The 26,154-nt window shown below is 37.8% G+C and overlaps 1 protein-coding gene across 1 annotated transcript in view; it reads left to right on the plus strand.

The window, feature by feature from the left end:
* Positions 1-19,547, plus strand: part of GALNT1 (polypeptide N-acetylgalactosaminyltransferase 1) — a 66,885-nt gene extending 47,338 nt beyond the window's left edge. Inside the window, exons 5-13 of the mRNA XM_009330444.1 lie at positions 716-923; positions 2,543-2,714; positions 3,221-3,230; positions 4,163-4,269; positions 5,244-5,424; positions 12,924-13,063; positions 14,185-14,283; positions 15,047-15,181; positions 17,676-19,547. Of these exons, the coding sequence (XP_009328719.1) occupies positions 716-923; positions 2,543-2,714; positions 3,221-3,230; positions 4,163-4,269; positions 5,244-5,424; positions 12,924-13,063; positions 14,185-14,283; positions 15,047-15,181; positions 17,676-17,822 (1,199 nt within the window). The 3' untranslated portion in view covers positions 17,823-19,547. The remainder of the gene's footprint in view (positions 1-715; positions 924-2,542; positions 2,715-3,220; positions 3,231-4,162; positions 4,270-5,243; positions 5,425-12,923; positions 13,064-14,184; positions 14,284-15,046; positions 15,182-17,675) is intronic.
* Positions 19,548-26,154: the final 6,607 nt, after the last annotated feature.

A 26,154-nucleotide genomic window follows, 5' to 3' on the forward strand; every position in this document is an offset into this window, starting at 1 on the left:
GCTCTTTGTAGTGCAAGTAATTTTGAGTCTCTAGGCATATGGTAGTCAGTTATGACTGTTCTATTTTGAATAATTTGTTCCTCAGCTAAGCTGAGGTTTGTTGGTGTTACAGATATTCATTTATGTATAGCTGATTTTGTCTTTATTTTTGTTTGTAGGTGTTATAGTGATAATTTAATAGAAAAAATATTAGCCAGAAAAATCTAGAGAAAGCACAATTGAAAAATGGATTTGATCATGTTTTAAACTGCTTGCAAAGAAATTATCTGTAAGTTACATTCCTGTAGGAGGTAATTCATTACGTTCAGCTAGTCGGATCATTTTCTGTATTTTCTTGGTAGAGAAGTGTTATGTCCAAGAACACTTACGCATATGTTTTTGAAAGTAAGAGTCACATCTACTCCGTAATAAAAACTTGCCTATCCCATCCGGTTTCTATGTAAGCATTCTACACTCTCTTCATTTTTATGTTTCCCATAATGAAGAAATGAAGAGGAGGAAGAACTTCCTGCTCTAGCGAGTGAAACATGTGGAGATGTGGAAAGACATATTGTGAAGTGTAGAACAAGCAGCAGAGGAAACTAGCTGAGAATGTAGGAAAAGGATAGAAAAGAAAAAAGGAAATGTCTCTTAATTCAAGTCTCTTCATAAAAAAAAAAAAAAAAAACTGAACTATGTAACTGACAGTTTCCATGGTTTTGATCATTCTTTGCAGACTTCTTGAAAAGACCACTGGAGAATTATGTGAAAAAATTAAAAGTACCTGTTCATGTGATTCGAATGGAACAGCGTTCTGGATTAATTAGAGCCAGATTAAAGGGGGCTGCTGCTTCTAAAGGCCAGGTCATCACCTTCTTAGATGCTCATTGTGAATGTACAGTAGGCTGGCTTGAACCTCTGCTGGCAAGGATCAAAGCTGACAGGTAATTATCCATCTGTTGGTCCATGTTGGTTTTTTTGGTTATTGTGAAATGTTCGAAGTATTACAATATCGTCTACAAGCAAATATCTACTTTCTGAAGGGCTAGATAAATTCTCATTCGTGTAAGGATAAAAGGCTAATTCAGTACAACTTTTTAAAAGTAAAACTTGGTTTAAAGTGAAGCTTATATTGGGATGCATGGGATAATGTGTTAAATAGCAGGAGACCTGAGCATGAATGGAGTTGAGAGAGCAGTGGAATTTGAGGTCTTCCGTCTGCAGCCTGGCCCATTCCTTCATGAATTTGGGAAGATATTCTTGAGGAAGAAATGGAGCCCTGATCTCATGTAACACCAACACTGTGAGCAAGAACTGTCAGGTTTACTGTTTCCAGGTTCTCATTGTGATTTCTTTATTTCGTAACGTATTTGTATTGTGGAATTCTGTGCTGTGACTTGGTCTTCTGGGGTGTATTTTCTAAAGTTAGCATAGTTACTGGAATCATACTGATCTACACTGCAGTAACATAGCTTTATATTTCTATCATAAGTCAATACTCGCAACACTTATATCCATGGTAGTGTGAAGGAAATTGTATTGGCGGGGGGGGGACGACACAACAAAAACAAGTGAGAGAATGGTCTGCTTTAAAACACTCGTACATCTGAGCAGTAACTGTAGATGCACACTAGTCTGTCAGTAAATAGCATATTAGAGTAGATATTAAGTATGGTGTTACAGATCTCTGTTTTGTTCTTATGGTTATAGATAAAAATCAATTTTAAAATTTAACGTTACAAAATATAGCATTACATGATGAAAAAGCTACAAGTAATAAAGAATCTTTGTTCAGAACTGTGCTAAGACATAATACTAACCTTTGAGTTACCATTAATATGCTTTTTGTGAGACTACGATACATAGTTGAGCCATTTGCATGAAGTATAACAAAGTCAGTACTTTAAATTTAGTTGCCACCCCCGAATCTTTTTACAGAGCTTTCCAAGAGAGGAAGCCTGCTTGAGGATGGTTACTTAAGTGTCTTTAAGACTATTAGAATTAGTTCTGTGAGTATGTCTTAATAATGTCAGGACAGTGGACAAGGAGACTTCCTCCTCTTTCTGTTGACTTTGATGCAGTAGTTATACTTTGTTAACAGTGACTATAATTTCTTAGTCCTGAGGGCATATAAGAATACTTCCCCAGAGCTAATGACCAAGTTTTAATTTCAAAACATGCAAGTTACTTTGACCACTCAACTAGAAACGAGAAACTCTTACTTTCTATGCAGTCACTGTGTAGCACTGGGAAAGCTGTGATCAGTTTTTCCATCTGCAGAGGGAAGAATATTTATTACTGGTAATAATGCAAATACTATTTAAAAAAAAGCTAGTATTGCCAAAATTATATCAGAAAAACACATTTTCCTTTAGATGAATTAACTTTAATTATAAAGACAGAATTTGAATATGTTTCATGGTAATAATCTATTGAGTACCATTGTTAAGAGATGGCATTACAAAAATTTAAACCGTATGTGTTAAAAACAAAATTAAAAAGAAAAAAACCCTGCCTTTTTGACACTTTAATTAATAGGTTTTGGTTCTTTTTCTTTTTCTAGGAGAACAGTAGTGTGTCCCATCATTGACGTAATTAGCGATGACACCTTCGAATATATGGCAGGTTCCGACATGACCTACGGTGGATTCAACTGGAAGTTGAATTTTCGTTGGTATCCTGTTCCTCAGAGAGAGATGGATCGACGGAAAGGAGATCGAACCCTTCCTGTTAGGTAATGAGAAATTATTAAATTGGTTAAAATGTTCACCTGATGTTTACACATATCCTTTCTAGGTTAATTTTGTAAGTACTTAATGAATTGTGTTGTAGCATCATTTTTGTCTGGTTGAAGGAACAGCATAAAAGTTTTTATACGGATTAGTTGTTCATAACTTTTGGTAGCAATGAAGGAAGCAATCAGCTTGTCACTTTAGAAATATTTTTATGTCAATTACTGGTGAATTACTAGCTTTTAACTAGTTTTATACTGATGCACAGGTTTTTATTGAAGCTTATTTTTATTGTTTTTAGTGAAATTATTTTTATCTTTTCTAACAAAGTAATATTTTGAGAAGATGAATCGATTTTTGGTGTGTGTGTATGTATTTGTGTGTGTGCATACATATATAAACTTCTTCAAAGTGCGTGGGTGGGAGGTGAATTTATACTTGCATGTCATGTAGCTGTTATGACAAAGGCAATGAGAAACAGATAACTTGTGTGTAACGTGTACTTTTTAACAACTACAAGCTTACATTTTTCTGGCCTTACTGTTCTGAAGAGTAGGCAATATTTACTTACCGTAAAGTTGAGGATATGGCCTTTACTCTTTTTTGTTTGTTTTTCATTTAAGAAATCCAGAAGTCTTCTCAGGATATGGCTAATTGTATTTCCGCTCCCCCCCCACCCCCACCCCCCAAGTTTCCTTTCTAGGGGAAGAAAGCCACATGAATTTTTAGTTAGATTGTGACCCAGCTTGTATTTTATGTGTCTTTCAGAAAAAGTCCAAAGCGCTTCAGGAAAATGACTAGTGATAGAAAATCATTTATGCTAAAAGTGTAAATGATTTGTATACTTGAACTACAAAGTTATATTGTTAGCCTAATATAATATAATTTAGCTATTGTGTATTTGCTGACTAAAAAAAATGGAAATTTGGGAGATGTTGCTAAAGTTAGGAGAAATTAGCACAGTTTTATTTTTTCTACCAATAAGGAATTTGTAAAGAAAATCTGGAGGTAACCCTGACTGTACAATTTTCTTGTATGAAGCACTAATAGTGAAAGCAAGCAGGCCACTTCATGGCCTCCCATAATTCTTTCAAGAACAGTTGCCAGAAGTATAAATTTCCTGTAAGAAACTGGTTTCTTTTTTTATGAGTTACCAGCATTGGAGGCAGAAATCTTTCTCAGGAATAGCAGCAGCTTTCTAGGGGCTGTTTCTCTATCCGGACTCCAATTTGAAGTGAGAAAATAAGGAGAACTGTCACTAACTGGTTCCATCTCTGGAAAATTTTGAGCTTGCAAGTACATCAGTGGTAACTGAATTTGGATGTAAGCCTACCTACTGAGAAGGAACATGTTACGAACTTGGGAAATAAAAAGCCATTTTGTCAGTGTAAGTGTGAAATGTATTTAAGTATATGTTTTCGTAGTGCCTAATGCTTTTTTTTTTTTGTCTATGGCAGGAGGTCTCTTTTCAATAGACAGAGATTACTTTCAGGAAATTGGAACATATGATGCTGGAATGGATATTTGGGGTGGAGAAAACTTAGAGATTTCTTTCAGGGTAGGTAAAACTCTTCTCTTTTCAGTGTGTTATTACTCAGGATAGTGCATCTTGAGTTCTGTAAAATACGGATCTGCTGCCTGCTGCGTCAGTGTCCTCTCCTGCTGCAGTTAGCAGTTCGCCTCCTGTCAAGTTCCTCCAATGGAGATACGCAAAGACTGTGTCTGTCAGTGAAAAGTGCATGGTGAATAGTTGGCAGAGCCTTGTGATTAAAAGATTGGGATGGTCATTCTGAAGAATGAATGCATGTGTGTTAAAAGGAGTTCAGTTAGAAAAGCTAATCGGGGAGCGTAAGTTAAGGCTGATGTCATCAGTGTATGGTTTAATGTATCAGTGAAATGTGAGCACCTCTGTTACAAACTCTCTCTTCTTGCTGTTTTCTAACTCAATGATTGCATGTGTTCATTTGGATGTGGACCTAACCAGCACTGTACTCGCTTTCATTCCTACCAAATAACACTATTTCCTTTTGTTTTACTTATTAGCTCAGAGTATATAAGTGGATACTTCTGAAGTAGTTCAGCTTTCTGAATCTGCCATTTTTAGAGGTCCAAAATAAAATTGAAAATATTTTCAGAAACCTCATTTGGGAGGTGAATGGGGTTTTCTACATGGAGATTCTATTTTATAGTGGACTTTTTTGGACAGATCACCACCTGTTACTTCCCTGTGATTCATGTGAGCCTTTTCCTTCCTTCGCTGTCAGCTTGCCCAGTTCTCTAAAGTAGTCTCTTGTTGATGCATTATTGCTGGGAGGCCTGATGTGCTCTTTCTTATGCTACCTTACTCAGGCTTGTGAGCATCTTTATCTGTTGAGCAGGAAACAGGCATACATTTCTCTTCCATGCAGTATGTATTTGTTCTAGACCTCAACTAATATCGTTTCTCTAACTTGAACAGAAGCAAGTGATTAACATTTTTAAACTTTTTTTTAACGACTTGAAGCTATGCAATAATTGTTCTATCACTTTCAGATTTGGCAGTGTGGTGGCACTTTGGAAATTGTAACTTGTTCACATGTCGGGCATGTGTTCAGAAAAGCAACACCATACACTTTTCCAGGAGGTACAGGGCAGATAATCAACAAAAATAACAGGCGGCTTGCAGAAGTCTGGATGGATGAATTCAAAAACTTTTTTTATATCATTTCCCCAGGTGAGCAGGTCTTCGGTTATGAGAAATACCTATTAAGAATTAAAATGTTATTACTACTGGGAAAGAACATGAGTTATTTAAATAAAAATGTTATTGCTTTGAAGTTCGTAAGACAAAGCTCACGTAAGATGTACAAAATGAAAGGTCTTAATTGAAAAATAATTTTGTTAGCCAGAGATGTACCCTGAAATCTTTTCTTTTTTTTTTAAACATGCACATGATTTATGAATGAGCTTCCTGTGCAATAGAATTAATGGAACGTCAAACAGCTGAACCGTAGTGCTGAAAACTAGCCATCCAAATACATCTCCTAATGTGCTGGAGTTTGGCCTCTGGCTTCTGTGTTGTAGGCGTTCCAGGTTGAATAGATCAGAAGTGATTTAAGTGAAACCCTGTAGCAGGAGTGGCAAAAGTTAACATCTTCTGGCTTGGTTTTTGAAGTTTGCACTTCACTATCCAGAGTATAGGTGCAAGTTGCCAATATACTTGACTGTGATGATATTTATTATGTTTCTTAAAGTGGATGTTAACAAAACAAGAGGATGTAAAATATGAGAGCAAATTTCCTACGAACTCAAACTTTCTGGAAAAAAAAAAATCAGGAAAAGAAAGGAAGCCCGGGAAATACTGCATTATTACTTTCCATTACAGGATATTTTTGTTGTTGTTTAAAAAAACAGAGACACACAAACTTTGGGTAGCAATAGACATCCTCTTTAAATACTTGAGACGTTAGAGACATTCGACTTTAAATAGTGAGTGGTAGTTCTATATGCCACATCTGCTTTTCCAAAGACATATCTTTAAAACTAGTATTTCCTTACGACTTGCTTATTAAACCTGCGTTAGTATTGAAATTTAAAAGCTGTAATACAAGGTAGTATGAATCTGAACAGTGTCAGATTTTAGATTGCAGGTTTCAAGAATACTTGTGAGAACAAGTGAGTGTGCGGATTTATGGTGGGTTTTTGTCTTAAGAGAACGCATTATTCAAATAAGACTGTGTAGGATTTTTTAATTAAAAAAAAAAAATTCTTGCTACTACTCAAAGCTTGTTAGGTGAAATCAGAAACTAACAGCTTATGGTTACTGCCCTGTGTTGTTGTTAATGAAGCATTATGGGTTCAAACATGACATATATAGATATATCATTCAGAAAAGTTGTATATAAATAGGTGCAATCATTTTTGGTTAAGATTGTTTTTATGCATACATGTCAAGCTAGGTTTTAAAATGTACTAAGTAGCTGGAACACCTAACTATAAAAATAACCTAATTCTTAAAAACAAATGTAAGTTACTGAACACCATGATAAGGCTCTGTTATGTCACATATAATCTCTATAGTCCTTCCATTTCATGTGGTAACTGTAGCTACAAAAGGAGTTACACTGAATTTTGTAGGATTGTTGTTTTGATAGGACTTTCTTTCATAGCTTTGCAGTATTGTGGAATATGCGTGCATTCTCCTGTTGGAGAAAAGGGATGAAAGAATTTAATTTAAAATAGAATACAGTAAAAATTTTGAAATTGTGAAAGTAACTTAAGCAATTATCTATAACTGCACTGTATATTTTCTTTCCTTTCAAAAGATGCATGTCTGCATAGCTTGTATGTTAATAGCCTGAATGATCGGTGGATAGGGGTGTGTTCTCGCCGAGCTCCTCTTAGAGCATCTGCACCTGCCCCCTAGCACACGATCTCATTTGTGTACCTATATCCGTACTGACACTGCACTAAAGTTTGATACTAGAATTTCCAAGTGTTTCGAGAATAGGATCATATAGTACCTGAATAAGTTGCGTTATTCTGAAATTGGTTTGTTGCCTGGGGCTGTGAAGAGAGTGGTTAGTACTGTGGTTCATTCTTAGCTATGATGTAATACCTATTGTTTAGAGAATGAATACATAAATGTACTCAGTGCCACGCATGCCTCTCACCCCCCAAATCCATGTAAATTGTGGGAGCCAGTAGGTATTAACTAGAAAGGATTACTATTTTGGGAAGTTCACAAACACCTTACTGTTGTTATTCTAGTATCTCCAATCTTACCTGAGTGTTGCAGACCCTGATTTTTCCTGTTGACAGCAAATAACATCAGTGTAAATTTCAGTAAGTCTTTCTGGCCAATAGTTGTCTCAGGAACTCGGTGGATCTCTGCTGCATTGGCTCATTTAGCCATACCCTGCTTTTCCAGGTATCCTTCTAACATAAAAATTTAAATGTTTAGTTCTTGCAGAATGCTGGTGTAATGACCCTCTGACAAGGATGCACGCTAGACAAGGAGCAGGGAGGCACATGTAGGAGCTGGAACTCAGACTCACATGCAGCACAGGGAAACCACACGGTCTGAAAATATCCATGCTTCACCTTTAATCTAAGGTGGGGCTGAGAGAATACTCTTTGCTAGTACAATGTGTACTTTAAATATTACCATGACAGTGTCACGAGTTTTTGAAAGGAGCGAGGTGAGAATTTTTAAGCTGATGCTGGTTTGCAAGCCTGTGTGCAGATGAGCAAGGAAAACAGGCAATCCTCTGTGCACCCAGGTTTTTTTTCCTCATCAGTTGACATGGATGAGAAAATCGGATTTTGAAGGAGGTAATATACTGACAGGCATCATTGAGCCTAGCTAACGATAAATTTGTTTCCTCCTTTATATCCTTTCTCTTCTGCTCCCTTAAGATAGTGAATCACAGAGGGATTGGTCCAGGAAAGCAAACCTAAGATTCTCAGGTAGCTTCCCCACTTCAAGTAATCTGTGTTGTCTGGGAAAAAAAAAGGCTTACTGCTTGAATGATAGGAACTCAAGAGACTTTTTATTATTGATGTAGTCTAGTTAAATGGAAGGCTGCCCTCTTGAAAAGTAAGCCCGTAATCCTTTTTTCTTTAATAAGTACAGCCTGCTAGAAATTGTTACTTGTCTGTTTTAAGCTTTCATGCATTTTAGAAGCCATCTCTCTGCTTAGAAGTAGTTAGGTACAGATGGAGGTTGGGCAGGAAGGGGTTGCAGCAGCTGCTGCTCAGCCAAAATCAAGCCTATCTTACTGCACTCAACAGCTATTCTCCATGGCAGCAATGGCACTAGCTGTAGTCTTTCCTCATTAGCCGACAGTTTTCCTCACAGTCATGTGTTACAGCAGGGCGCTGTTTTCCAGGCCATTTCCTCTTAGGTTTTCAGAAAACAGATCCAGTATGTGCAGGTGAATAGTCTGATTCCTGGCTCTGGTCGGCTTGTTCTGCAGACTCTGCCACTTCTTTGTGATTTCTAGTGTTGGCCTTTCATCACTTTCTCCAATCTAAAATACGAGGACTGGGTAGTCCAAGGTGAGGCTTCATGAGATGGCGATGTCAGTCTAACAGCTTGCTGTGAGGAGAGTGCCTTGCTTTTCATGGCAGGTGATAGGGCTTCACCTCCCTTCACTTGGTTGTTCATATATGTCAACCGATTTGACTTGCTGAACTTGTCAGGATTAGTTGCCCTGTGGGCTGGCGCTCTACTGGTTAAGTTAGCACCTGTGTCAGCACAGGAGGTGCAGCGGGAATCCAAAGCTGAGCAAGGGAAAGCTCCACAGCAGCAGCTGCAAATCATTAGCCTGGCTTACCGCAGCTACCTCCCCCTAACCTTCTCCTAACTACTAGTTAATGATAAACTGACAGTTGTAGAATTTGTTGGTATCCTTAATCTAAAGGTGAAGCATGGATATTTTCAGACCGTGTGGTTTCCCTGTGCTGCATGTGAGTCTGAGTTCCAGCTCCTACATGCGCCTCCCTGCTCCTTGTCTAGCGTGCATCCTTGTCATTCAGCAGCCTCTCACATCCCAGCGGGTGAGCTGAAGGCATCCCCAACAGCAGCTCCGATGAGCTTGGGTAGAGCCTTGTCTAGCTCGTATGGAAATTAATTTTATTCTTGACCAAAAGTTTCACCCAGAAGGTATTTTCCATTGCACTGGGGCTAAGTGGACAAGCAGAAGGCCTGAAAAGACAGTGTTGCAGAATTACCTGAGCAAGAACCATCTAGACATAGACAGACATGTTATCCTGAAAACTGGATCAGTAGGCCTAGTTTCTAATCGCTGCATGCACTTCTCTCTAAGCAAGCACAGTAAGTCAAGGTTCAGTACGTAGACTGAGATGGATAACGTTTTTATTTATGGTTGATAGGGAGGACAGAGAAGGAACTGAGTCCACATTTTGCAATGTAGCTAAGCCTGCGTTCAAAATATGTGCTGAGTGATTCCACGTGTTCTTGTTTTCAGCTAGTATTCCCTATTAACATTAATTAGGAATGCAAATAATGTAGCTATTCAAATTGGTTTTAAATGATTATTGCTTATCGAGTTTCATAATACTAAATAAAAACAAGTTCTATAATTTTTAACAGAAGACTAGTTTTAGACGAAACAGTTTTCACGCTGTGCTTTTGCTAATGATTGAGCAATTTATAATCATGACAAAAACATCATGCTTTTTTTTTCAAAGCAGTTTAGCATAAACATATTGCCACACATTGAACTTGGCAAGCAAGTCTTCAGCTCTTGAAGTTTTGAGGATGGCAGAACTGTTGCAACACAGCTGATAGGAAGCTTAAATATAAGGTGGCAAAGAAAATTAAACTGCAGAAGTAGTGTTCTACTGATAGACATCACTATATGTATGTTTTTGTAAAGGTGTAAGGAAAGACCATTATATGTTACTAATCAGAGTAGTCTGGTACTGCATATCAAACTTCTTCAAGAATAGTGACAGCACAAGCAAGTGGTGAGATGAATCTTACATTTGTAGAAAAGAACTGGTGATGGTGTGATTGGATGATTTGATGTGGGGTTTTTTGCCTTATCGATATTTTTGAGTACATCTTTAAGCATATGTGTGACAAAAAGCATGGGATTGTCCCACAGCAAGCAGCAAGCTGTGTGACAAATAGAATCATAAGGGAGGTCCAGGCTTTTAAAAAAAGGAGGGGGGGAAATATATATGTCATGGTCAAGTAAAGACAACAGTAGCACGTACTGTTAAATAATATTTCTGATTTTTTTTTTTTTTTAATGAACTAAACCCAAATATTTGAAAGAACAACTAATGGACATGATTGTCTTTCTCACGATGCACATACCTGTAGAGTCTGGCATAATTGTCTCCTGGGAGGAAGTCTTGATCTAATTCTTGTTTTGTGGTTTGTTTTTTGTTTTGTTTTTTAAGCTGAGCCTTTAAAGTACAAAAACACTGGAAGGTATATGTCACTGTTGTGTGTGTATATAAATTTTACCAGTCTGTGGAGGGAATAGTGATTTAGACATGTACTTAATTTTTGATATGCTTTTATATTTTGCAGTTTTCCTAGTTTGTTTCAATTTTTTTCCCCAAAAGAACTGTTACCCATAAGTAACTGCCGCTGCACTGTATAGTACAAATGTATAGGAACACTCAAGCTAGTTTTGAGTAATATAGATAAGGTACCAGACTAAAAATGGTTAAATGGAATATAATACACACCTTTTATTTCATTGTAACGGAGGGAAAATCATCTGGCACTTTTCTTTCTACATGGTGACATTTAAAACTACCTTAAGAAACAGTACAGTTGTATGCTATTAAGCATCAATTTGCCTTTAATTCTTCATGGTTGTGACTTTAATTCTTATTGCCATTCAGTGATGTGACAAAGCCTTAACAGTGGTGTTTGCTGACGGTCAGTGTAGCAAACTCTGATGAACGAGTTTTGAGTATCGTAAGGTTTTTGTGTGGATGGCATAATAACTCTTTCATCCACCAGCTGCTTTTTCATCACTGAAAAATGAAGAACTCCATACTTAGCTGTGGTTGGTACGGTCTTTCCCTTCTTCATCATCTTTTGAGAGGATGCTCCTTTTGGTGTAGAGCAAATACTTGCTTTGGTGAAAATAGGGCAGTGTTTTGTTGGTATTTTTTTTTGTCTTGTGTTTTTTGGGTTTGGATTTATTTCGTGACTGGAAAGGCCAGGCTGAAGGTTTCTGGGATTCTGTTCTAAGAGATTTTTAAATTTCGTTCACACGATTCAAAACTGCATTAGAAAACAAGCTTTCCTTTGCTTTCATTCCCTTGCCAGTATAGTTCTCTGGCATCTTTGTTAAAAAGTCTTTAGGGTTTGTGGTTTTTTGTTGTGTGTGAGTGTTTGTTTGCTTTGTTTTTTTAAAAGCCTAAAAGCCTGGCTAGCATTTTTTCTTTCTGGAATATTGAAATTACTAATGTTTTTATTGATAGTTACAAACATTTAGCTGAAATTATGCAGTTATCTGTCTTAATAGAGTAGAAATACACCATCTGCTGGCAGGTCGATTTAATAACGCAGTATGCCAACTTAGAAATATCTCAAACTGTTTCAAAAGGTCAACAATTTTAGAGGTAATTCACAGTCCTCTAAGTGGAGGGATTTCTGACAAATGTATGCAGCTGGAGGTCTATAGTGTGGTGGCCAGCTGAGCCATATTTATGGTCAATGAGGGGAATTTAAATTGCTAGGACTTGTTTTTGTTCTTTTTTTGGTTTGGGTTTTTGTTTGGTTTGGGTTTTTTTGTAGTGTATTACTTTTGGCCCGTGTGGTATGGAGTGTAGTGTGGAAAATACAAAAAGAACGTGATGCCTGAAAACTAGAAATTATCCTACCCTTAATTAATTAATACTATTGGAATATTAATGACAATAGTGCTTAATTCTGGTGAGGCAAAAATATCTACTGGTCATGCATACCTTCCTCAACCGATCTGCAGATGGGACTTGCACAAATTAATTTTCAGAAGGAATTAAAACAACAATAAAGGAGTGGGAAGATACAGGAAGAATGAGCACTTTGATAAATGAGGAGTAAAGGAGAAAAGGCAAACAGAATACCACAAAAAATGATAGCAGTCCTAATGGTGAATGTACTTCCTGCAAATGCTGCAGTTATATTGAACAAATACTGAATTATTAAAGGATTAGTTCCCTGTATGAAGGCTGCTTTCTGACTGTTTCTTTGTGCAGTTAGATAGATGATGAAGGGTCCAGCAGGTGGTACCTGGCTTACAGAGTTAAATTAAAATGGAATTCTGCTTGCTCCACAAAAGGAGACTGCTGTGTTATGCTGCATAGATATGCACCCCAGTTGCCACTGGGGGTAGAATGGCAACAGTGACTATAACGGTTTCAGCCTTTCTCCTCTGATAACTTAGTAAGCAACTGCATTCAAATTGTTTCACAAACCACAAGTAAGAAATTACCATGTGTAGCATAGATGTAGTGATTCCATCTTTTGTATAATTATCTGGAAAAAGAAGTCACAGGTAGTGACTGACGTGTACTCTCAGAGAATATAAACAGCATAATGCTATATTAAAAAAAAATCATTTCTTTGTGTAGAGATGACTTTCTAAAGAGAAAGTCTTTCATGCAAGCAGTGTATTATACTGATGATTTTTGTATTAAGTGGAATTATATATGTTTATTAGCAGCCATTCAATAAAACTTTCTTTGTTTCTACAGGAGTTACTAAAGTTGATTATGGGGACATATCGTCACGACTTGGACTAAGACGCAAGCTCCAGTGCAAGCCTTTCTCCTGGTACCTGGAGAATGTTTATCCTGATTCCCAAATTCCACGCCATTACTTTTCTCTGGGAGAGGTAAGATTTTATCCTACACGTTTATCAACCCTATGTAAAGTACATTGTGCAGTAAGGTGTTTGTATTCTGAACTGATAGTGCAAACAGGTTATCTCCAGCAAAGTTCAAGTATTTTGCACCTACGTTCCTGTCATCTGTAAAATGATACATCTGGCTTCTCAGTGGGGCAGAAAACTGAACTTTGGTGTACAGTACTGTAATTTGAATGTTTTCCCTTTTTTACTACAGTACTAAATGTCACATAGAAGGGCTTTAGAAATATTTCGTCAGAAATGTATAGTTACGGATAACTTTCTGTATAATGTTCTCTATGTAGAGTGCGAGCAGAGTTTTGCTTAAAAAACTAGACGAGGTCAAACAAGGACTTTGCCTGAAAACTGCTCTGAACTTTACCCCTAGAACCCTTGCCAATGACCAGCAAATTTCAGTGATCCCTAAGCTTTGCTGAGCATTTCTCTATTTCTTCTTTAAAAGTTTAAGTGACTGTAGAGGTAGTACAGATGATGCCGACCTAAATAAGTAGGCACCTACTCTCCCCTACAAGTCACGTTGAGCCAAATATTGGGCCTGTTGTAGGGTGATTTTGTGCTGTTTGTTTTTAAAATAAATGCTTTTAACAAAATGGAGCAGGCATTCGCGCTGCTGCATGACTATCAGGAGACTTGATATTCATACCTGCTTACTATATAGTAATACAGGGATTAAGGCTGTAACTCAAGAAGTGAGGAAATTGAACCCAGTCACCTGTGATTTCAAAGGGAATTAAACCCACCGTGCCTAGGAGAGTGCTTTAAAAATTCTAAAGGTTTTGGGCTGGAGACTCAGTTGTGTCCATTCTGTTGTAGCCGAGTCTTTGAGCAAAAAGTCCCCAAGATGGAAAGATCCCCAAAAGAAAGCAAAGAAACAAACATGGTTCTGTAACCTGGTAGCTTGAACACTTGCTTGGGAGTTTGAGTCTTGGACAGTGGCCTCTCATTGTAGTACAGTTCCGATATTTTACATTTCATTCACATAACCTCTGGTGTATAGCAGAGAGAACTGATGCCGGTGTGGTTTGATATGGACCTAGTTCTCTTCTAAAAATAACAGCCTTTGGTGATGTGCTCTTTTTCACTCCCAGATAAGAAATGTGGAGACAAATCAATGTCTGGATAACATGGCAAGAAAAGAAAACGAGAAAGTTGGAATCTTTAACTGCCATGGAATGGGTGGCAATCAGGTGACAATTTTTTTTTTAAATGATCTTAATGTATTGAATTATTTGGAACACTACTTCTCATCAGGACAATTCTTCACTTCTTTCAATAGTTATCTTTAAAATATACTTTAGTTGTAAAGTTTAGGAAACCCTCATTGAAAAAGATGCCTGTAAGAGGAAATGCATGAGAAGATTCGTTGGTGGCTTGTCACTTGTAGGTTTTTGAGGCCAGATTGCAATAGGTTTTAGATTAACCTTCAAGTAAAAAATGAAATGAGGGGAGGAGGAAACCACTATAAGCTAGACTTCACCTCCTGTAGGTTCTCTGGAACTGTCTTCTGGTTAGACGTCATGATTGGCATGGTAACTTTAAAAAAACCCTGCCTGTACCTGAAATGCTGTTTTTAATGTACGTTTTTCTGGGTGTCAGTTCTGGAATTTATTTTACATCTGTTTTTTTGTTCTACTTTGTTAATAATTATTGATGACTTGTTTTCCAATACACAGAGATTACCTGTGTTGGGGATCCTCCTGTTTCTATGCAGGAAGCAGTCTGCAATTCAAAAAAAAGTCAATTTTGACTGAAGAGCTTGTTCATATAGTGTTTATATTTATTCCCTAAAAAAAATAAATAAATCTTCCTAAACATGCTGAAGGGAAAAGAAAAAAAAGTTTTGGTGGATATTAATGAAGTAATGCACAAATGTTCCCCTTTCCCCTGCCCCAGGAATATTTTAGTTGAACTTTTTTTTTTTTCAGTTCCTCTCATTCTTTTTCTGTCTAGGTTTTCTCATATACTGCCAACAAAGAGATTCGAACAGATGATTTGTGTTTAGATGTATCAAAACTTAATGGCCCAGTAACGATGCTCAAATGCCACCATCTAAAAGGAAATCAGCTTTGGGAATATGATCCAGTGGTAAGTCTTCTAATGTCTCATTTTAATGTCACAAGTCAACTTGGGTTTTTACGTGAGCCTACAAAGCAACATATTCCAGGTTGGGACCACTGTTTGACAGACAAAACAGGAAACAAAGTCAGGATTATGTTCCCTCCGTTATTAATCCATGGTATAGTCACTCAGTGGGCATCTGTATTGATTTAATTACCTGGTGAGTTTTGGGGGAACTTTTAAAAGAGTATTTTCAATGTGCTTTTGGATCTTCTGGAGAAAGATAGTCTGCTAGTGTAGCGTTGTGTTATGATGAGATCAACAATGGAAAAGTATTCCAGGTAAATTCCAGTCCATTTTACTGGACCAGTAAAAGATAATGCTAACGATCTTGTGACAAATTCAGCAGCTGGTGTCTTATCTTGCACAAGGTTAAAAGGAAATACTTTTCTAATTAAAAAATCAGCATCCCAAAATTATAAGGAAGAGTTTACATTTCTAATTGTGGTATGTTTAAGACAGAGATGCTTAAAATGGCTTTATTTTAATCATTCTCTTTCTTGTACATAATATTCAAATTTATTTTGAAGTTCATATGTTGAACTGCCAGATCTAGAAATCATTGACCGTTGATCCATTCATCAATAATTTGATTTGCAAAACAATTTTGTGATTGAGTAGTGCAGTGAAGAACTCTGACTTATGGCATGGCTAGTTAGAAAAAAATAGTTCTCAAGCTTGTTAATCTAAAATCAGCTATTGCAAAAGAAAGTTGAAAGACAAATTGTGGAGGAAGAATCTTGCCAGTATAATCATGATATGACTATTTTATAAAGAGAACATGTAGATATTTAGCTACTAAAAAGTCATTTCACTGATTTAAAAAAAAAAAAAAAGTGGGTATTTCTAACTAAATAGACTTACTATAGTTTTTAGTAGCTGAGGTGTTAGTGAAACCTACAGCCTTTAAGACTGAAAGGAAATACATATGAATGATGATTTTTTTATTAGGATGGCAGTTAATGTGGAGGACAGTGGATCTCTACTAGGATTTCTGCACATTGCTCGCAACTGCTGATAGGAGACTGAAGAAAGCTGTTGAAGGCTTTCAGGATTAAATGTTAATTGAAATGATTAAATTTGAGTCTTGGGAACCATTCATTCTTGGGTTTTATGTAGCTAGTTTACCTGACTTCAGTAAATAAGATGAGTAGTATTACTACGTGCAGTGATTCACCAAACAACAAGTGCTTTTTATTTTGTTTCTACCTTATCAATGGTAAGAATGTTGCATCTTTAGACACCTGATTGCAATACTCTGTCTTGCAATGATTGCCACAGACTGTAAAACAGACTTTGCCTGTGTCGATCCTCAGCCATAAGTTTGATTGTACGTGTGTTTTCTCTTCATTCTGTCAATGGAAAATCTAGGTATAATCTTCAGAACTTTACTGAAAGCTGTCTAATAAAGCACAAAAATAAGTTAGAGAATACTTAGCAAGAACTCCTGCCCACATAGTTGGGTGATTTTTCTGTAGTTTTTTTTCCTTCTGTCTCTGTTCAGGAGGCATATAAGAAGCCCCTTTCCCTTAATGTCTACCAGGAAGGAAAAAGAAAGGGTGGGTGGGGGAAGCTTTGAGTTAGTTATTTGTCTACTTAAGTCTGTTCCAGCTCCCTTCTTCATTCTCCAGCTGCTGTATGAGTGCAGGAAATCGATGTGCTCGGGGTTTTTGGTTGTTTGTTTGGGTTTTTTTATCCTTTGCTGCTTGTGCACATAAGGCCTGCCTGTTCTGCCACTTTTCAGGCAGACCAGCGTCCTCGTTGTGCTGCTGAGTGAGAGAAGAAATACTGATAGTAATGCCAGTCAGTACCATAGACATGTTGATGCACTGATGAGTATCCGTAGTACAGTGGCAAGAAATGCAACTTCCGAAGATCTCTTCTCCATGAGTATAGTGCTGAGGTAGACGGAGTAGTGTAAGGAAGATTGCATAAGTAAGATTAGTAGGTATTGGAAAAGATATATACGTATGTGAATTTGTACACATCTTTTTTTAAAAAGAACATAGTACTAAAAGAACATAGTGTAAGGTCAGTTTTGTGTCCCTAAGTGAGAAAAAAGCGTACTTTTGAATACCTATTCAGTGTGTTCGTTCTGATTTGATCAAAACTACTATTATAACTAATAATTGAAGTTGTAGAGCTTACCAAACTTTAATTTCTAACTCCTCAAAGATCCCTAGCTGTATAGTCCTATTTAAAGAATGGTGGATATTGTTTGATGAAGAACGTGATTTAAAAGTTCAGACTGTTCTGTTTTTCATGAAGCAATGTTTTTAGTATTTACAACATCAAATAGCGTATTTCAGTATTCTTTAGGATTGGAATCTGGAGTCAGTAACCACAGGGTCTTGTCTAGTTACTTACCTATGGAAGAATTTTAATGGCCACTAGAAACTTTTTAGTTAGCTTATGCCTGGTGATTTTTGTAGAACTAATTTCTTTTTATTTTGTCTTCAAGAAACTAACCCTGTTGCATGTGAACAGTAACCAGTGCCTGGACAAAGCCACCGAAGAGGACAGCCAGGTACCCAGCATCAGAGACTGCAATGGCAGGCGCTCCCAGCAGTGGCTGCTTCGCAATGTCACCCTTCCAGAAATATTCTGAGAGGTTCTAAAGAAAAGCAAGGATTGACTGGGCTACCTCGGCTGATACTTTGGCTACACTGTTAAGTAGCAACAGAAGAAACTTCTGCTCGGCAGAATCCACAGTTCATCAGCTGTTAGAACTCCTGCAGCTTCTCAGCAGCTGTGAACCAGCCTTCCTGTACAAGGATGTGAAACTACCACACATACTAGTGAAACTGCGCCCACTGATGATGTTTACAAGATCAAAAGAGTTTCTTCCAGCAAATAATTTAGAGAACGTTTGGACAGTGGAAACATAATCAATGAAATAGTCTCTCTGAAGAGCTGCATATCGTCATAGTTTGCTTGCACATCAGTAACCTCTGCTGAAAGTGCTGTTGTAAAGGAGAAAGTTCCAAGAATTTTTTTTTCTGGTTAGCAGTGGTAACCAGACTACTAAATATAGATCCACAAATAAATGAGAGAGAGAGCTGGAAACCAGATTCAGTAACATGAAATAAGAATTCTGTGGTTTAAAAACAAAAAGTAAACAGGGTTTAATGGAAACTAAATCAGAACTATGAAAAGTACAATTTGTTATAGTGAAGTATCAAATTTATATGTAGATTTTATACCTCAGTGGGGGAAAATAACCAAGTCAAAAGGCAATTGTTTCTCTTTTTCAGTTGTGTGATAGTCCATAAGTACTTTTTTTTTTTCCTGGTGGGTCTAAAATAATTTTGGGCACAAGCAAAATGAGCATAAGAATAAACTTAGCTCTTGAATGTCAGATCAACTTTTTTCATTTTTTTTTTTATTTTAATTTCTTGGTTGTTGGAATTGTATCTTTCTATTACTGTCTGAAAACTGGAGGTTAACATGCTGTCTAACTTTTTTTTTTGTCCAGACCTGCCGTTTCAGTTTATACTTGGGTCAGTCAGCTTATGGACTTTCATGGCCAAACAAAAGATTTAAGTACACTTTGAAATTAGTAAGTTAACTTGACAGAATATGCTTAGCGCCCAAGACTCATACTACTGTACTATGATTTTGTTTTCATAGCAATAAATCTTGTGTTCCTTGTTTGATTTCGGTCATCAGAAAGCCGGAAGAAAAGATACATGATTTGGGTAGCAGGAGATCGGCAAAACTGAAGGTTTTCTGGAATCCTTTTTCACTTCATATTCAGATGTGCTTCATTGTCAAGTGCATATTTAGATTAGACTCTGAATTGTAATGTTGATCTGCTGCTTTTTTCTAATAAAACCTAAAGAAAAATAGCTAAATTGGCATGGTTTTTAAAGTTAACATATCCAAAAGCAATATGACTATGTCATTACATTGGTCTGCATTTTTTAACTGAATTGCTTTGTTTTGTTAAGAGAAATCTGTATGGGCTGATCTTGAAAATGAGCCACTGAACGCTCAGAGTATACATTGAATTGTCTTTTGGAAAGAAAAATGAGATTTGCTTAATGGAGAGAATATTTTTATGATAAATGTCATTGTTTGGCCAACTGTCCTGTAAAGCAAATTAAACCTAGACTCATGCAAAAGTTGTGTGGAATTATATTTGGCTGTTATGGCCATTTTAGATTTGCTATTCCAAGTTGCTTTAGTCTGTGTTATCTCTGTTATTTCTGCAGCGGTACACAAGAGTTTTCATACACAAAGCAGAGGAAATGTTAACAAATGGCAGTATTATGTTGCTACTTTAAATATACATAGGATGAGTTGATGTGGGATTACTATCAGATAAAGCATCTAAATATATAACTGTCTTTCACTGACCCCTCTTTTTAGATAGCCCTGCAAATCTGATGAGGTCAAAGTGGATTTCATGGTACATTTATCAGAAAGATACTGAAGTGTGCCCAAATGACTTTAAAAAAAAAAAAACACCAAACAAAACCAACAATGCTGTCTTAGTGGTTTTATGAGAAGATTATTCCTTTGGTACAGTCAGTGAAGAGGATGGGATGGGTGACAGTGTCATAATTTGTAATTGATGATACATTTTCTTGCTTCTTAGATCCTCTGTGGTCCCTCCTGCTTTTATACTGTTTCTGAAGTACAGTTTGTGGTTGTCTGATACTGCATGTTAGCCCACCGAAATACTGTTTGCAGCCTTCTGCTGTGTTACAAGTGCTTGATGGTTTGGATCACGTTTTGGATTTTAGTTTAGTTTATCTTAGCAAACTAGCTTTGTTTTTTTGGGGGGGTGGGTAAAAATGAGGTTATATATTAGTTCAGAAACAATTTCCCAAACTCAAAATGCATCCCTTTAAAAACATTGCCAGTGAAGAAGCTCTAAATCAGAGGTGGGTAACTTTTCATGGAATGAGAAGCAGGAGCATCATAAGTACAGTGTAAAAGTCCTGTAAGTTTTAAAAATGACTTAATTTAGTGTTTCAGATTTCATAAGTATGTTGCACATCACTGAACACACAAAACCGAATACATTTTCACTTTATTTTTTTAACTCTTATGATTGCCTCTGTGATATCCTGTTAACAAAACTTAAGTGCCACAGCTTGTAATGTAACTAAACCTGTAAGCAGGCCTCAGCGTTACTATGATTGTGACCCTTTTTAATTCGACAAGTCATTGTAATATGTTGGTCAAATAAAACTGCAGTAAAAATCATCGCACAACTGAAAATTCACATATTAAGTTGTCAGCTTCAGAAAGCTGAAGTAGCAATCCGATTTCCAGCCTACACCTTACCAATCCTTACCTGCAAAGGTAGCCCTCTTCCCCTGCTGAATACGGGGAGGGGAAGCAGCAGGCCGGAGAGTGCCTGCAGCCTCTAGGTGTTTGGCCCAAAACCCCTTAGCTCGGCCAGTCCCGTGGTGGGGTAGCTGGCGGTGGTTGACCGGCAGTGGGCTCTGCTTAGCTTGCCCGTCTCGCCACGACACATCCTCAGCAGTTGTACTGCCTCGGTGGACAACACCAGGCTTCTGCAAAGATTCCCTGTCCCTCTAGTAATGTGCATTTCAAATACTTTGTTGTATTAAGCATGTTTCAAACATGGCCACAGAATAGATTCCCCCACACAGTTTTCTTCTGGCTTCTTTTACCACAAATGTGGTGGCTGTCGTCAGAGCTCCCTGCTGAAAGTGAGCTTCCTCAGTGACTGTTAAGCTGCAGCCTCCCAGTGGTGGTCCTCCACTTACAGGCATAGTGCCTCTATGTCCCAGATTTGAATAGGAATATTAGTTGACTCTATCCTTTCAGAGTTACAGGCATACTTAATTCCTTTCCATCTAATCTGTCTTCCCATACTGAAGTCTTCAGTTGGAATTTTTAGAGCCTCTGTAGCTATTTTTATTTAACCTGTTATGGAAAAAGAAAATATTTGTGTTTTTTCTTACTGTGTAACATACCTGTGTTATTAGGTATTATAAATAATTTCTAGTAGAAATCCCACTCTGCTTTCCAGTGCCTCTGTATTTATGGCTGCTTTGTTCAGATCAGATGTAGGAAGGAAAAAAAAAAGACCACTGCTGTCTTATTTGACATTGATAGCAAATACAAGCAGGGTAAGTGGAAAAAAATCAGTAGTCATATTTTGAAGAGAATCGTTAAACTCTTTTTTTTTTTTTGTCCTTCTTCTGTCTTGCGCTCAGTGTGTTTAGTGTAAATTCCCTATGCATGCTCTGAAGACAGTGTTCTGTTCTCCATCTCTTCTCATTTGCCTGTGCGAAGACAGTTATTGAGAAAAACCAGTGCCTTTTAACTGAGTTGAAGTGTATTACGTATTATGGTACAAACTTTGGATAACTACACTGTGCCAGGTCTGATTAGGTCATCTTCAGTGTGTTTAGATACTGAAAGTCACAAAACAGGTAGCTGTGTGTACATACAACTGTGAATGTGTTTGTCTCGATCTGCCAGTTTGTTTTATCAGTATGAAATTAAGTGGTATTTTAGTAGATTTATGGTAGTGCTATTCAAAAGGGCTTAGCAGTCGCTTTTCATTCTATCACAGCAACGGACCTAGTCTGAGATATGTACTGTAAGCAAAAGAGAATCTCTATGTTACAAGTTAGCAGCAAAAGTAAGATAATCTTCCTAATTCTTACTCTGCAGAATGCTTCTTAGTTGCTGAACGCATTCAGAGAGATGAGCAAAACCTTGGCAGATTTGTTCTACCATATTTCTCCTCCAAAGTAAGTAAGAAGATGCAAATATCCTTCAGAAGATCGGCTGAGTAATAGTTACTCAAAGGTTTCCTTCATTTGAAAGTATGGAGGAATTGTTAATGTAGTGAAGAAATGCTGGGAAACTTAGTTGTAACAGAATAGATTTTAATACATTTAAGCACCTTGGATCTTATTTGAACTTAATTGTTATACTAGAGATTGAGGGTCAGACAGGCATATGTCGGGTTAAAATGATCAAACTTGCACAACGTCAGAGTGCTGTTTGCTCTCAGGTCTATAAGAACATTTCTTACCATCATCTTAAAGCAAATGGTTCCCAAGTTTGTGTCTAAACACTCTGATAATTGAGAATTGATCAGCTAAACATAGCTGTGATATTATGTGAAGGTGGTGCACATGGTGTACAGTGCTTTGAATAACAATAGTATTTTCTGTGTAATTAAAAAAGAAAGTGTTTAATGTATAAAACAAAAGTGGCACAATAGCTAGTAGGTTATCGAGAGACTAGAAATCATGACATTGAGATGAAAACTAACTCACTGCACTGCTCGCTACTTTTCCTTTTTGAATCTTGGAGAATGCCTTTGTAGCATTCTGCTTCATTTCATGCAGTGTCAACTGATCCTTACCATGCCGAGCCATTCAGCCAGGTGATGCTAGTCCATATCAAAACCAAACTCTTGAGAAGAAAGCAAGCTGCTGCTTCTGACAATAAACCAAGTGATTGCCATAGCATCAGTTGAGGGCATAGATAGTAACCTGCCTCTGAAACGATCGTTACTGGTTTCCTTGCCTCTGCCTCTGAAGCAACTAGTAAGACACACAGAAGAACTTCCTTTCGTTCAGTTTTAAATGCATCATCTTTCTTTCATTAGATGGATGTCTTTAGGAGTTCTCAAATAACCTTGGTATTATTCATGCTTTGTATTTGTATTCTTAAAAAAAGCTTTTTGGTCTCACCCCTTGCGGAGTTCTGTCCCATTTTTATCACCTTTCTCTGAGTCTTTTGGGTTTTTTTTATTCTTTCAAAGATTGGATTATGGTGTTTAAGGTACTGATGAATTCATATATTGCCATTAAAGATGTGCATTATTTCTGTGTTATCCGTTGTGCATTCTAATAGTACATTACGTAAATGTTTTCATTTTCAAGTGATCCTCAGTGGCGTTTTAGTCTTCTGAACATTTAGCTTATAACACAGGACTGTAGAAGTAATTCTTTGTTCCATTTTGCATTAAGTTGAATTTATAGATTTGTGCTTTCTTTCCTTGTATGCTGTTTGATCACCTAGCTTTGGTTATTTTGCTATCTTAAATGACTTGGACTTCTTTCTCAGTACTTAACGATACTGGTTCAGTCACAAGTTTCTGACATTCCCGCTTTTGCTTTTCTCTTGGGTTGGAATGGACCTCCGCAGGTCATCTGGTCCAAACCCCTGCAAAAGCAGGGCTGACTTCAAAGTTAGATCAAGTTGCTCAGGGCCTTGTCCAGTCAAGTCCTCAGTATGTTGAAGGATAGGACCTTCTGGCCAGCCTGTTTGTGTTTGACACCTCTCGTGGTGAAGATTTTTTTTTTACTGATACCTAATCAGAATTTCCTTCCTTGCAACTTGTCTGTTGCCTCTCATCTTTTCACTGTGCATTTAAAAGTTGATCAGAAACCTTTACTGTTCAGATGCTGTCTGCTGTGTCACTTCCCTGTTTCTGGGACTATAACCGGTTGGCCATGCATAGGTTATATATTGAAAGTGAACTGCTAATAGAAGGGAAGTTAAACCAGTCTTTTAAAGAGACTTCACCACTGCTTCCTCTAAATTCTAGAAATACGCCTTTCCTACAAACTTGACTTTGGCAAAGGCAGGCACCTATCCTGTGACATGGTCCAAGAAGAACTGTTGGGTCCGTGTCCAGTCCACAGGAAGTGGGAAAGGAGCCCAGCCTTCATTGCTGCGGCGACTTCAGCATTGGAAATATTCAGACCAAAGAATTTGAGAATAAGTTTTGTAGTTGCCTTGGCTGCACAATGAGATCTGGATTGTTTCAGAGCAGAAACCTTGTTTCAAGTTCAGTGAAAGCAGGAAGAATTTTCTAGCTGCTGTTTTCTGTCATGGTTTTGATGTACGTGAATTGATTCATCAGGGTATCCAGGTCTCCAATGGATCTTTTTGGTCTGAAAATGTTTTCAGGTAGCTAACCAGATTAGCAAAGTGGTAGTTTCAGATCTATGCCAGTTAGATGGACACAGCTCAAATGACCAATTCTGATTCTAAGTATCCTAGGATTTCAGGATATAACAGCTGTCACTACAGGTGATTGCCATGATATGGTAAGTGATGGCTTGTTGAATGCCAATGAACTCTTCGCTTGCAATTTCTCCTTAGTCTTTTAAGTCAGGGAAGTGCTGGGAGTGGAAAGTGTCATTTCCATTACCAGGGTAAAGAACCTCTCCCCATGTGAGATGAAAAAAGAAATGTATCCTTGAGGCAGTGAGATCAAGTTGCACATGCAATTCCATTCAGATGTGGCTGTACTAATATGATGAATGAACTGGAAACAGATCTCAAAACCAAAAATCTCCTCTCTCAGTCCCAGATGCTGAAAACCAACAGGAACCAACTCTATTACCCATATTTATGGCTTGCTTGAATGTAGTAGCTCTCAAATATTACCCTTTGTAGTCAAAGCCAATCATTCTTCTGATCTGGCCTGGGTTTTTTGTGATCTTGAATGTGAATTACTAAAAGAAAAAGAATTATTTAATTACAGATTGTGCATATTTGCATACTTCTGTGAAGTAGTTTAGACAAAGCGCATTAAACCACTTCAACCGATTACAACTGGAGTTCACCCCCACAGCAGGACACCCCCACAGACAGTACACCCTGTCACTTGAGAGGTAAAGTCACTTCTGTATTATCTGTTGTAGGCATGCTTAGCCCTGCCTGTCATGTTCGGTGCGTAAGATGTAGTCGGTGCCATCTCAGGCCTGCTCAGTCAGGTCCCTGGTGCAATGAAATGCTTCATTGTTCTCGTTCCTTTTCATGCTTCTGGACTGTTGGGGGCTTGTTGAGTGCCATTTCCACTTTTCTGCTTTGTATTCTTGCTTTGAAAAGTGCATTTCGGCCCTGGGCAACAGTGCTGAAACACATCTTGAAGGAAATTGTATCTTCTTCTGAGTCATGGGTTTTGTAGAAACCAGACCCCAACGGTCTGTTTTTTTTCTGGCTAAGGACTTCCTAGAGACTGGATCTCTTGAATGTGTCACAATCAGTCCCCAAAGACATGCTTTGTTTCTCTGATGCTTCGGTCCCTTTGGATCAGTGATCTTCCAGCCTCGTGAAAGCTTAAGAGGCCATCTGAGTATAATCCATTAACTCAGTTGGTTCCTGCAGTCAGATTTACGACAAATGTTAGGGGTGGTCTTAAGTTATCACTGACATCACTAAAAAGAAATTCATTGTTTTCTTCAGGTTCCCAAAAATCCCCCCCCGGGCGCTTTGTCAACAGAGAAGGGATTTTTTTTGGCTTTGTCAGGACAGTAACTAGAGATACTCTTCAACTGTGCTCAGGCATAGGCGTTTTAGAGCTACTGGTTCACTCCAGCACACCTGGTCTGCTCTGTAGTTGGTATTGGAAGCCACTTGCCTGTGGGCACCTCTCTGCTCCTGCCACCACTGTGCTGCCACCGTGCAACACATCATGGACAGGTGGCGGTGTCCACCTTCCCTTCACCTAATCCCACAACAGGTGCCTGAAGATTGCAGACCTGGCTTGCAATAGCTTGGGTGGATGGATGGTTTCGTTTTGAAGGTCACAAACTACTGACTTGAAATGTTTTCTTTTTTGGTGGTTGAACTGATTTGATACTCGGTAAGGTGGGAGCCTCTGTCCCATTTTTGCCTGGATAGCTACTTGAAGGTGCTTCCGTATGAAGCATTTGCTTAGAGGAGAACCGGCTTGTTGGCTTATAAGGGGAGAGGAGGCCACATTATTCTGAAGAGTGAACAGGCGATGCCTTTTGCATGGTGTTTCTTCAGTATCTGCTGGGATGTCACATGCAGCTGACAACACGATGTAACTAGCTGGTATAATAGCCACAACAGAGCAAAATGTTGTGTTCTGGTGTAGAAGCAGCTGACCACTGATATATTGGTGCACTGAGCCTCAGATTTGCTTGTGGCTCATTTACTGCATACACAGAATATTT

The sequence above is a fragment of the Pygoscelis adeliae genome, unplaced genomic scaffold, assembly GCF_000699105.1.
Source record: "Pygoscelis adeliae isolate BGI_AS28 unplaced genomic scaffold, ASM69910v1 Scaffold78, whole genome shotgun sequence".
NCBI lineage: Eukaryota > Metazoa > Chordata > Aves > Sphenisciformes > Spheniscidae > Pygoscelis > Pygoscelis adeliae.